The 13,061-nt window shown below is 46.1% G+C and overlaps 3 protein-coding genes across 3 annotated transcripts; 2 read left to right on the plus strand and 1 right to left on the minus strand.

The window, feature by feature from the left end:
• Positions 1–5,306: 5,306 nt before the first annotated feature.
• LOC125529235 lies at positions 5,307–6,196 on the plus strand. The gene has a single exon (XM_048693646.1). The coding sequence runs from the start codon at positions 5,945–5,947 to the stop codon at positions 6,194–6,196; it is 252 nt and encodes an 83-aa protein (XP_048549603.1). The 5' UTR covers positions 5,307–5,944.
• A 531-nt stretch (positions 6,197–6,727) lies between these two features.
• LOC125529234 (cinnamoyl-CoA reductase-like SNL6) lies at positions 6,728–8,665 on the plus strand. Its single transcript, XM_048693645.1, has 3 exons — positions 6,728–6,948; positions 7,808–8,142; positions 8,256–8,665. Exons 1-3 carry the CDS (start codon positions 6,745–6,747, stop codon positions 8,350–8,352), a joined length of 636 nt encoding a protein of 211 aa, XP_048549602.1. The 5' UTR covers positions 6,728–6,744; the 3' UTR covers positions 8,353–8,665.
• Positions 8,666–9,162: 497 nt separating this feature from the next.
• LOC125529232 lies at positions 9,163–13,040 on the minus strand (the record flags this gene model as incomplete). The annotated part of the gene is given in 6 exon segments (XM_048693644.1): positions 9,163–9,518; positions 11,010–11,155; positions 11,563–11,751; positions 11,827–11,942; positions 12,450–12,558; positions 12,960–13,040. Coding segments are annotated over 6 exon segments (823 nt in total), but the record flags the coding sequence as incomplete, so codon positions are not given.
• Positions 13,041–13,061: the final 21 nt, after the last annotated feature.

Consider the following 13,061-nt stretch of genomic DNA (forward strand, 5'->3'; position numbering starts at 1 on the left):
CGTCGGTATCTCAATACCTAGTTCAATCTCATTATCGGCAAGTTTCTTTACTCGTTTCATAATACATCATCCCGCAACTAACTCACTAGTTGCAATGCTTGCAAGGCTTTAAGTGATGTGCATTACCGAGAGGGCCCAGAGATACCTCTCCGACAATCGGAGTGACAAATCCTAATCTCAAAATACGCCAACCCAACAAGTACCTTTGGAGACACCTATAGAGCACCTTTATAATCACCCAGTTACGTTGTGACGTTTGGTAGCACACAAAGTGTTCCTCCGGTAAACGGGAGTTGCATAATCTCATAGTCATAGGAACATGTATAAGTCATGAAGAAAGCAATAGCAACAAACTAAACGATCAAGTGCTATGCTAACGGAATGGGTCAAGTCAATCACATCATTCTCTAATGATGTGACCCCGTTAATCAAATGACAACTCATGTCTATGGCTAGGAAACTTAACCATCTTTGATTCAACGAGCTAGTCAAGTAGAGGCATACTAGTGACACTCTGTTTGTCTATGTATTCACACATGTGTTATGTTTCCGGTTAATACAATTCTAGCATGAATAATAAACATTTATCATGAAATAAGGAAATAAATAATAACTTTATTATTGCCTCAAGGGCATATTTCCTTCAGGATACTCATCCCAATCTGAAGCCAACTGTTCAAGCAGGGTGGGAGCCAAATAGCCACAGTCCATCGATCAGTGAAGTCTGCGCCAATCTCGAGGCGCTAGCTAATAATTTGGGCGACTGGTCCAAGACCACTTTCGGAAGTGTCCGAGGAGAGATTCGGACTTTAAAAAAGGAGCTGGAACACTTATGGAGGGACAGCTTGCGGACGGGACCTTCTCATGCAGAGGTAAAGATTAACGATCGCTTAATCGAGCTATACTTAAGAGAAGAGTTGATGTGGAGGCAACGATCTAGAGTTGAGTGGCTTACGGCAGGGGACCGTAACTCTCATTTCTTCCATATGAGGGCCTCGATGTGCCAGAGAAAAAACTTGATCAAGGCGTTGCAACGGCCAGATGGGCAAGTAACGGATGATCCTACAGAAATGCAACAAATGGCCCTTGAGTTTTACAAACAACTTTAGACCTCTGAAGGAGTACAGGGGGTAGCGGATGTGCTTCAGCATGTGCCAATGAAAGTCACGCCGGTGATGAACGATACCTTGCTGGCCCTGTATGAAGAGAAGGAAGTTAAGACCGCGCTCTTCCAGATGTTTCCTACCAAAGCTCCGGGGCCTAATGGTTTTCCAGCACACTTCTTTCGGAGACACTGGGATATCTGTGGAGACACGGTGACCAAGACAGTTTTAGCTATTGTGAAGGGAGAGGAGAGCCCTGCAGCCTTGAATGATACTATGTTGGTGCTTATTCCAAAGGTATCAAATCCAACGTTACTATCTCAATTCCGTCCAATAAGTCTATGTAACGTGTTTTACAAGATTGCTTCAAAGGTGCTTGCAAATCGTCTTAAGCTCATCCTCCCAGATATAATATCAGAGGAGCGATCGGCCTTTGTACAGGGGAGACTGGTAACATAATTTCAGCATACGAGTGCTTGCATTTTATGAAGAGGAACAGGTCTAAGAATAATAGCTATGTGGCGTTAAATCTTGATATGATGAAGGCATATGATCGTGTGGAGTGGTCTTACTTAAGATCAATGATGGAAAAGTTGGGTTTTCCAGCACCATCGATTTCAATTGTGATGAATATGGTGAGCTCAGTATCATTTTCTGTTATGTTCAATGGTGTGAAGTCAGAACAGTTTAAACCCACAAGAGGTATTCGACAGGGAGACCCGATTTCTCCATATCTTTTCTTGATAGCAGCGGAGGGCCTTTCGCGCCTTTTAAAATCCCATAATCAATCATCCCAGCTCAGCGGCATTAAGGTGGCACCGTCGGCCCCGACAGTGAATCACCTTTTATTCGCGGATGATAGCCTGTTGTTCTTCGGGGCAAGTGTTGATGGAGCGGAAAAGGTGTCAAACCTATTGGATACTTCTTGCTCGGTGTCTGGACAAAGGATAAACAAAGACAAATCTTCAATTTTCTTTAGCAAGGGCTGTCCCGAGATAGTTCGCAACACTGTTAAGGGCTACTTGCAAGTTCCTAATGAATCTTTGAGTGACATGTACTTGGGCATGCCTACTGATGTGGGCCACTCAAAGAAGGGGACTTTCAAATATTTGAGTGACAAGGTCTGGGACAAGGTGAAGGGCTGGATGAGTAAATGCATATCAGCTAGTGGAAAAGATGTCCTTACTAAATCTCTGGCCCAAGCTATCCCTGTCTACTCTATGTCATGCTTTAAGCTCTCGAGAGGTTTGTGCGATCACATAAAATCCATCACTAGGAAGTTTTTGTGCGGGTGCAAACAAGGAGAGCACAAACCAGCTTGGGTATCTTGGGACGTGATGACTAGGCCGAAGCACCTGGGAGGGCTCGGCTTCATAGACCTCGAACTTTTTAACCTTGCTTTGTTGGCACGACAAGCATGGAGGCTACTTCAGGAACCAACAAGTTTGAGTGCGAGAATCCTCAAAGCAGCTTACTACCCCGACAAGACGATACTTAGTGCCGAGCTGGGATCTAGACCTTCCCAAATTTGGCGCGCTATCCTGGAGGGGCGGGACTTAGCCAAGCAATGAATTATTCGCAGGATTGGTAATGGGCAAACAACGGACATTTGGGCTGATAATTGGGTACCAAAGGAGATGACATCGCGCCCCATCACTTCGCTAGTGGCGAACCCTCCTAGGTATGTGTCGGAGCTGCTATCCCCAGCTACAACTTCATGGAATGAGACACTGGTCCGAACAGTTTTCCTGCCAATTGATGTTGAAGCCATCTTACGGATCCCGGTCTGCACACACAACATTGATGACTTCTGGGCTTGGCACCCGGATAAAAAGGGCAGATTCAGCGTTGAGCTCGACTTACAATTTTTTTTCTTAAAACGAAACTGCAGAGGGAGGAGTGGCTGCCGGGAAGAGGTGGATCATCTAATGCTGAGCAGGACGAGAAATCATGGTGTTCCTTATGGAAACTCAAGATCCCGTCGAAGGTACGAATTTTCCTCTGGAGACTTGCCCATCATTCACCGCCAACAACGGATATCTTGAAGAGAGGGAATATGGCAGAACAAGATGCTTGTCCATTATGCGGATGTCAGGATTCATGGAGACACACTCTAGTTGCATGCACTATGTCACGCTGTGTATGGGCTTTGGCAGATGAAACAATGGTTTCCCAAATGTTTGATAACCTAGAAGCTAACGCTAGGATCTGGTTGTTTGAGCTGAATGAGGTGATGGACCAGGCTAGTTTCACAAGAATGGTGATTACGTTATGGTCTATTTGGTATGCCAGATGAAAGGCTATATATGAATCAATCTTTCAGAGTCCGCAACAGACTTCGTGCTTTGTCAACAACTTCATCGACGAGCTCGGTTATGGGAACGCTCTGAGGGAACATCAGATAACACGCACGGTTGCGTCTATATCTCGGGAGAAGTGGTTGCCACCCCCCAGTGGCACTGTGAAGTTTAATGTAAATGGTGCAATGATGAGATCTCGACTGGGAGGAGCCGTCGCAGAGACCAGGGAGGTTTGTACCTGGGTTCATCAGCGGTTGTCTTTCAAGGTATTAATGACCCACTAACTTTGGAGACTTATGCTTGTCGTGAAGCTCTGGCTCTAGCTGAAGACCTGGCGGTTCAAAATATTTGTGTGGCATCGGACTGTCAAGAAGTGGTGAATGATATCAACAGGGGCACCGGAGGCCCCAATGCTGCGTTGGTGCATGAAATATCGAGTCATTGTAATAGTTTTATTTCTTACTCTTTTATTCACGAGCGTAGGAACTATAATTATGAGGCTCACAATCTCGCCAAGTTTGCTTGTACCCTAGACCTAGGTAGACATGTTTGGTAGGACCACCCTCATGATCCAAACCTTGTACTCCCTCCTTCCATCTAAGACTAGCCACAATAGGAGTAACTTAAGTAGTAACATTGGGTCCAACTCAGCAAATTTGCTTGTGTGGCAATGAGTTAACGATGAGAGAGATAGTTACAGTAACTTAGCTAGTTACTGTAACATCACATGTCTCAATGCAATATGAGTCTATAACTTAATAAATGAACCTTTGCATGACACTACACTTATGCTACTACCCACTATGAAGGTAGTAACATAGTCTAGGAATATGTGTATGTTACTAGTGTATGTTACTCTCGATTGTGACTAGTCTAAATAAGGCCTAATGCGTTTTTCAAGGCGAAGTTTGACCAAATGTTAAAGCAATAATATGACATGCAATTTACACAAAGCATATGGTCAAATTCGTATGTGAAAGGAGGTTCCAATGATATAATTTTCACATTATACAACTCATGTACTATTAATCTTGTCAATAGTCAAAGGCGGTCTTAAAAAATGCATTAGACCCTACATAGATGGAAAAAAGGAGTACCTATGTCGACAATCTTGAATGAATAAAGATGGCAAGATTTCTAAAAAAACGATACAAAGGGGCACGACCTCCATGTGGAGAGGGCATCAAGAATAGTACTTATATCGAGACTGAGTCTCTTCCTCGTTTCTCATGATCAACAAGGATCAAGTCCACTTATGACCGATGACGAGCGTACGTACGTGGCTGCCAGAAGACCACTTGAGACCACCTCGTTTCTCATCAAAACACAGTATGGCCCTCCTTGCTTAAAGTAGAGTGATCACGATCGAATGACACCTGTTCGGGCGGAAAGGAGTTTGACGATCCATATGCGATTTTGTTAAGGCCCTGTTTGGTTCTAATAAGTTACCTGATTTATAAATCAGGTGACTTAAAAGCAGTGACTTATAAGTCATGCTTGTTTGGTTGTCACCTGACTTATAAATCATCTAAGCACACCCTCCCACCTTGCTTTTTTATGTAAAGGTGGTGGGACACATGCAAAAGAGGGTGACTTATAAGTTTTAAGTTGGGGTGAAGCAACTTATGACTTATAAGTTGGGTCTGTTTGACAAAATAAGTTAATTTTTTTTCACTTTTCGACTTATAAGTTGATTACTTATTTGAAACCAAACAGGCCCTAAGAGTATCGTAGTATACTGGGTAGATAGAGGTAGAGGCCCTCCTGACGCGTGCGTGTACCCGCGCGGCGCCATGCGATGGTGGCGCTGCCGAAGAAGAAGAAAGAGGGTGGGGGGAAGGAATCGCGGCAGGGCAGCTGTAAACTGCTGGCCAACGCAGGAGCCACTCTTCGCACCAAACCGAGCTAAATCCCGCCACCGTCGGCCAAGAGGTCAACGCCTCCCGATCCGGAGCCGAGCCCGTCTGTCGCAGGTGAGGTGCATCGAATTTGCGTGCGTATCCCAAATTCCAGCGGACGGAGGGAGACGGATGGGTGCACGCACGAGCCACGCACGCGCGTGCGTGCGTGCAGCTGCGCGTCGTTGGGGAGACAGTTGGGCGTCGCCCCGCCCCCGCCGCAGCTGCCAACTACCCGGCACCTGACCCTCTTCCCCCCTTCCGTTCCCCAGCCAAGCCAAGTCCGTTGCGTCCTCCCTCATCTTTCGCTCCTGAGACCACCACCGGAGGCGAGGGGAGGGAGGGCAGAGCACGCACCCACACCGCACGCCCTTTGGATGCGGCTGACCCTCTCCGGCCGGGCTGACCCACCACCACCAGCGTTCCTCTTCCGTCCCCGACTCGGACACCCCCTGCCCGCTACAACTCCCAATCCGGCTCCAGCTCCCTCCCCTTTATATACCCACCGTCTCCCTCTCCTCCTCCCATCACCAGTAAAGCAGTAAGCAATTCCACTCCCGCCGCCACCTCCCTCTACTCCGGCGCTCTCTCGGACGCTCCGGCATACATACGTACTTACAAGCGAAAGCAGCCAGAGCCAGCCATGTGCCCCGGGGCGCCGGTCGCGGCGGCGGCGTCGGACAAGAGCGTGTGCGTGATGGACGCGTCCGGCCCGCTGGGCCAGGCGCTCGTGCACCGCCTCCTCCGCCGGGGCTACACCGTCCACGCCGCCACCTACGGCCGCTCGCTCGACGCGCTGCCGCTGCTCGCCGCCGCCGGCCACGACGAGGACCGGCTCAAGCTCTTCCGCGCCCACCCCCTCCACCACCCCCCCCCCCCCCGCCATTACTACTAAATTAGTAGAAGTAGTTTCAAGAAAGAATCATGGATGGATCGATCGTGCCGTCACATCGGGTCGCTTGATCCCCATTCTCTTATTTACCCCCGCAAGAATCTAATCTATCCCCGATCGCCGGATCGGCCTGCCTGCCATGTTGCAGTGGCTAATCGGTTGGATAAGTAAGAATTCAGAGAAAACACTGGCGCTACTGCCGTACCACTGCGACAGTACAGTACAGCTAGTCGTTGAACATCTACCACTATTTCTTCCTTTCTCCTTGGCGTGAGCTGGGCCTTAATGGCACAGCTCATCCGCTTCCTCCAACACTGGTACTACTCCAGTGCAGCAGCATTAACTCTGCTCCAAACCTCTGGCAGGGGAGAAGCCGCTAGGCCTTTCCCGCGCCGCGTGCATTAACGCCTCCGAATGGAGGCTTCACCACACACACCACACACTACACACAGCTGGTTCTAATCAAGGCTGTGCCTGCCTGCCGCCAATTAAGCAGACCGTTGGGTGCTAGTAGCTGGTTAATCAATTATATTAATCTGAGTGGCTGATGGATGGTGGTGCAGGAGGTGATGGTGGAGGTGGAGGTCCGGGCGGCGCAGAACGTGCTGGAGGCGTGCGCGCAGACGGTGACCATGGAGCGGGTGGTCTTCACCTCCTCCGTCACCGCCGTCGTCTGGAAGGACGACGACCACAAGCCCGTCGACGCCTTCGACGAGCGGAACTGGAGCGACCTCAACCTCTGCAGGAAGCGCAAGGTAATCAATCAATCAAGCGCTGCAGCTTCTTTCTTTTCAGCGCAAGGGCAGAATCTTGTTACGAAATCCAACAACTAGTGAGACAGTCTTGTTGCGAAGCCCAGCAAGCATGTCTTGCTACGAATCAATCCAACAACTAGTGAAACAGCCTTGCTGCGGAACCCAGCACGGAAAGAAAGCGGGCCACCAGACCTCGAGAAAGCAACGCAGCAGTCCCGTCGCTCTTGGCGTTAATTATCCGTGTGCAATACAAGCGCCTAGCAGCACTGCATTACCAGTCAGAAACCTGTACGTGTCAAACTCAAACTTCCAATAAGTGGATGAGGCTAGTAAGAACCGGCTTCCCAACTGTGAAGATTAAGACACAGAAAGAGAGCTACTACAAATAATGTAGTCGGCCCCCGCAAGAAAACAAATACTGCTGTATATGTTCTAGTAACACATCCTAGTCCACACAAAGATCATCCTTGCTTTGAATATTTGATTATTATATATAGGTGCTAATTAAGCAGATGGACAAATGGCACTTTTAAATTGCTCCAGCTACTTATTTCTCGACGAGAACTGGTCCTCTGTTTCTGAATTCTGATGAGAAGCAGTGTCCTACTTGTTGGGGCCATCCACTACAGCGGCCCCATGTTCCCGACATGTTTGCCAAAATGCCAAACGCAAGCTACCAGCGTCTCCTCGTGCAGCTGTCACCAAAGTTGCATGTGCAAGCTTGGAACAATGCTTTCACAACACACACACCCTTTAGGACAGCAGCGCAATCACAATAGTTATTACTGGAAAGACACACATTTTACTTGACGTATAGCTTCTTGTTTTACTTACTGTTATTACTGGGGGGTTGGTGCAGTTGTGGCATGCGCTGGCCAAGACGCTGTCGGAGAAGACGGCCTGGGCCTTGGCCATGGACAGAGGGGTGGACATGGTGGCCATCAACGCCGGCCTGCTCACCGGGCCGGGGCTCTCCTCCGCCCACCCCTGCCTCAAGGGGGTCCCCGAGATGTACGAGCACGGCGTCCTCGTCACCGTCGACGCCGACTTCCTCGCCGACGCCCACGTGGCCGCCTACGAGTGCCCCACGGCCTTCGGCCGCTACCTCTGCTTCAACAACGTCGTGTGCCGGCCCGAGGACGCCCTCCAGTTCGCCCAGATGCTCACCCCGTCCGCTCCATGCTACCCGCCGAGGTACACACGCTTCTATGAATTAGTACTAGCATTTATTTCAGCTCAAAAATTCTAAGAAAATCCGGTGAAGTGTCTTGTATCCTGACTGACCTGTGATGAACTTTGATTTGCAGTGATGAGCTGAAGGTGATCCCACAAAGGATTCAGAACAAGAAGCTGAACAACCTGATGGTGGAGTTTGCCAGTGCCATATACGGGGACTTGGATTAGAGAATCACTAGTTCATTGATTTACATCTCAAGGGCAGCTAGGGTTGTATTCTTTATGTACCTAAATATCCGTATTCTTTTTCCTCCTGAAAAGGGAAATATGGTTGGTCAGATGTACAAATCTGTACAAGGCCAAGCATGCCGCATGTATTCCACCACTCTTACCAGGATGGTAGGAGCATTTGAGCCAGTGCTTAGCAATGTAGTAGTAATCCTTAGGTCCAACAAAAGGGAAAATAAGTCCACAGTTATGTTACTACTGCCTTGTACAGCAGCATTATATGAATATGATGAACAAATGTTGAAAGCTTCAAGGGGTGAGATAGATATGAGTTGTATATACATTAACCATATGAAACTGAAACTTTTGAAAAGCTTGGTGTACATGGTTTGACAAACAACGTCAAGTAAACAAGTGATCAAAATCAGCTGTCAACTACATATTCATCTGACAAAAAACCATCCTAAATCGACAAAGCTCATACTTAACATTCACAGCATCACCATCACTGGTGGGCCATACAATGGCGGTACATCGACCGGCGACCGGCACCGTAGAGTGAAGCATGCAGAGCATCATTGCATACGTCATACTACTCGACACACAAAGAAGCGTTCCAGATCCATCTTGCCTTTCCGCCAGGTGGCTCCACAGAAAACGACAGTTCAATCCTAGGCTCCAAAACCCCATAGACAAGGAGAGAGCAAAAGAGTGGACCAACCATCCCTCACCAGCAATGCCAATACGGCTGAGGGGTTGAGATTTCAGCTGCAGACTTGCAGTTGCAGTCTACACACACTCACCTAAATCTCAACAACAAGAAACATATTCTGTTATTCATTCATGTAATTCATGTTCAGTTACATCTTGACTTGAAAATAGGGATGGATGTACAGAGGCAAGAGAAACACATCTCTTCTGAGGGAGCCAGAAAGTTTGGAAACTGTAGCACACCCAAGATACTGCGCATGAAATTTCTACTTACTAGGCGCTCAGTGTCACGGAAGCAACACTCGACAGCTTGAATTTCCGGACTTTCTTGGAGTGCAACGGCTGGAAATGAATCTCGGTGTACTGCTTCACGGAGATCTCTTTCCATTCTGAAGATGAAGTGCCCTCAGCTCGGTAATCTCGAGGAGAATACAGTATTTGGACTCGCGACCTGCCTGTATTTGCGCAAGGGACAAACCAAATCAAACAGATGTGGCTCATTCAAATTGATTAGAGCATTTTAGCCAGCAGATTTAACAGAAAAAACAAGCCATGCTAGTTATTTTGGATACGGATTATGTTAACTGATTAAATCAATGTAGTGAAGCAAAATAGAGAATTAAAACTCTCCTTGTGGTTGGTGCTTAAATAGCATCTTGGAAGAGGATAATTTGATCAGGTGATGTTGGAAGGTGATGAACATTGAACAATGAAAATAAATGCAACTAAGACAACTGATCATATCTTCTATACATATCCATTAGGAAAGTATGTCTAGTGTGAAAATGTGTTCTTTTAATCCTGTTCAAACACCAGAAAATGCTCAACAATGGTGAGTGATCAAACAAGTTCGATAAAAGTAACAATGGTTCCTCTTTTTCCAAAGCCATTCTTATCTGATCCTTCCAAAGTAATTATCTCAATCTGCTGTCAGACCGATTTTTGGGGCTTGTTACAGAAAGAATCAGGGCGTCTGATGTATCATGAAGGTGCTGTGAGTATCAAGAAGGTGGCCAATGGGATAATTAACAAGGGCCAAGACGAATGATGACTTTGAAGAGACTGTTGATGTTTCTCTTAATTATCTGATGAGACCCACCCATGGGTGCTGGCAGGGTGTTGCAATAACCATATGTGAGGTCTTCTGTGCTGCAGCTAGGGGGTCTTGTAAGTGATCTAAACACTCTTATACTTTTTTTACAGAGGGAGTAATATACTAGCGTAGTATTGCAATTTTTGTTATGATGCTGTCGTGAACCTCGATTCACAACAGGATAACTACCGTGCTTAAGATATCTTAGACGGCATGGCTCCAGCCTCCAGGGGATTGGTTGGAACATACATCGAGATGAGAATGTTTAGAAGAATAGATTGTTTTATTGCATGATTCATTAATGAGATACATAGCATCGTTTCCTAATACAATACAGACCCCTTAACAGATTAGGGTCACTTTATCATAGTCTTCCTAATAAAGCACTAATTCCTAAATGGAACCTGACCTCCCTCTATTCGGCCACCCTGCTGCTAGTCCAAGACGTATGCCTTTAGTCAAATGCTAGTCACATTGTGGGTATTTAGCAGCCTGGGCGGATTAGCTGTTTAATTTATTTTTTCTTGTGAACTCATCTAGCATGTTTAGTTCCCTTTTCTAAGAGAAGGAATTTTTACCTTCTGCTCGATTGACCATATCACTAGAGCTTTCTTATAAAATAAATTCCTGTACAGTACCAGGATGAACATATCCATAACATCTACAGGCCTTTCATGCATCTATTTTCTTTTCATGCATCGATCTAGTATTAGGCATTAGTATATGTGCCAAAACTACTTGAAGCACAACCGTTTCCCTGCCAACCTAGAGCAATAACAAATCACAGTACAGAATATGCTAACATGGGGAGTACAAAACAGAATAGCAAGAAGACACAGTACACAGGGCTTACCAAAACCTCCAAAAAGAGTTGATTTCTGGATGACAAATCGGCTAACTTTTGATCTCTTCACTTTTTTCAGGAGTGGCATGTCTTCATGCTTGCCTTTAAATTCCATGAATTCACCAAGGACATTTTTGTCCCCTCTGAGTTCCAGCCTAGAAAGGGCAGTGCAACTATAAAAATATAACCAGAGGTTCTATGTGCTCGTGTTGCACTGAACTGCAATATAGTACTCCCTCTGTCCCGTAATATAAGAACGTTTTTCAAGCTAACAGAACGTTTTTCAAGCTATGTTAGCTTGAAAAACGTTCTTATATTATGGGACGGAGGGAGTACATACTAACAATATTTACTGATTGCAAATAGCTAAATAAAAGAATAATCTGAAGGTTGCTTCTTAACAACCCAAATTTCTCCAACCAAAATACAAATGGCATGAGATCTTTTTTTCTCATGATATTCCTGCCCGTCCCTCCCTAATGCACCAGGAAAGACAATCGGAAGAATAAGGGCAATGGAAAGTTTAGAAGAAAATAAAAACCATTATGGTGGTGTATTTTACCTGTCCCACATAGGCGACGTGCTGAGAATAGAATACAGATTTTGGAGTAACGAATCTTGGATGTCGCTTTTGTTTCCATGAAATGCACCTTTAATCCATGTCGAAAGTCCACCTTTTGTGTCTGCCTTAAGATCTTCCCATTGATCGGACGAGATAACCTCCGGTTGAAGATTAATAGTGTATGATGGCCTGATAAAGCACAACACAACTGAGCAACCATCTAAGGGCAGTGAAGCAAAAAAAAGTCATGTACAGAGAACTAACTTGCAGTTGGGATTTGGAAGTACAACTCTTCCGTTTACAATCCCATTAGGCAGTGTTGCCCCCCTCTGCTCCAAGTATGATTGAAGATTGGCAGCTATCCTACTGACTTCTAGTACCTATGAGAACAAAATTCAGCAAATGAATTGACAATAATACAACTCGTACTGTTATTATGTTACAAACAAGTGATGAGCAGGAATCAAACAAGAAAAAGTAAACTAATAGAGTCATTCGAGTTTTGATTGTGAGTATTCCTTTTTCCACTAACTAACCTGCAGTTGGGATTTGGCAACATAATGCAAATGATCTTATTATTCAGAACACAATAAAAAGTACAAACCGTCAAGTTCTTGTTCACTGTAAAGAATATCCCTCAGGAGGTAGCAACAATATACTACTTGACATGCATGACCCACTGTCCCATAACATTGTTTTCTCACAAAAAGTACAAGGCTGTGGTAAGACAACAGTTGCAAAACACTTTGTGATTTGGTGTCTTACTGCCGTAAGGCAGTTACATTCACTCGGTGGCTCCCTAGTTTACACTAAGTTCAATAATTAAAAAGCTATTACAACAACAATTCTGGAATGGTTAAGCAAAATGGAATGTTCAAGTTGCATACCGGGTTTGGAATAACCTCCTTCTTGCGCTTCTTTTCGGTGAACCAGTTACCATCCTTGTCAACCTCAACAAAACCAGAGACATTGTTGATTGCCACCACCATGACCTCCCTGTCGCCAAAAAAGATTTAGACTCTTGCTTTCCACTTTGTACCATGCGACAGTTCAGTCAGTCGAATTAATTGACGATGATATAATGAATTGGTTAGGTGATATGTAAGATCTCTGGATGCAGTCATTCACATCAAGGCTCATATGATCGAGTAGATGATACCGCTAGTAAGTATGTATGTTACACCAGCTAAACACAACATTCAGCAAGCACAGGAGATATAGACAGATACATGAACAGATCCATCTGGAATGATGGAATAGGCTGTGAGGAGTGTCTGTTCTAATCTCTAGCACTATTCGAGAGCTAGAACAATAAAATTCAGCGGAACGTGCACAAACCAGAGGCAGAGCGAAGTGAGCGGGGGAGAGGGAGGGAGCGTGGGTGGTCGCGGGCTGACCTCTTGGTGACGAGAACGACGTCGACATGCTGGCGCTCGCCGGCGTCGGGGTCAGGGATGCGGAGGCCGACGAAGCAGCGGGCGGCGGCGGGGCCCTCGAGG

This window comes from Triticum urartu, unplaced genomic scaffold, assembly GCF_003073215.2.
Source record: "Triticum urartu cultivar G1812 unplaced genomic scaffold, Tu2.1 TuUngrouped_contig_5446, whole genome shotgun sequence".
In the NCBI taxonomy this organism is placed as follows: Eukaryota; Viridiplantae; Streptophyta; class Magnoliopsida; order Poales; family Poaceae; genus Triticum; species Triticum urartu.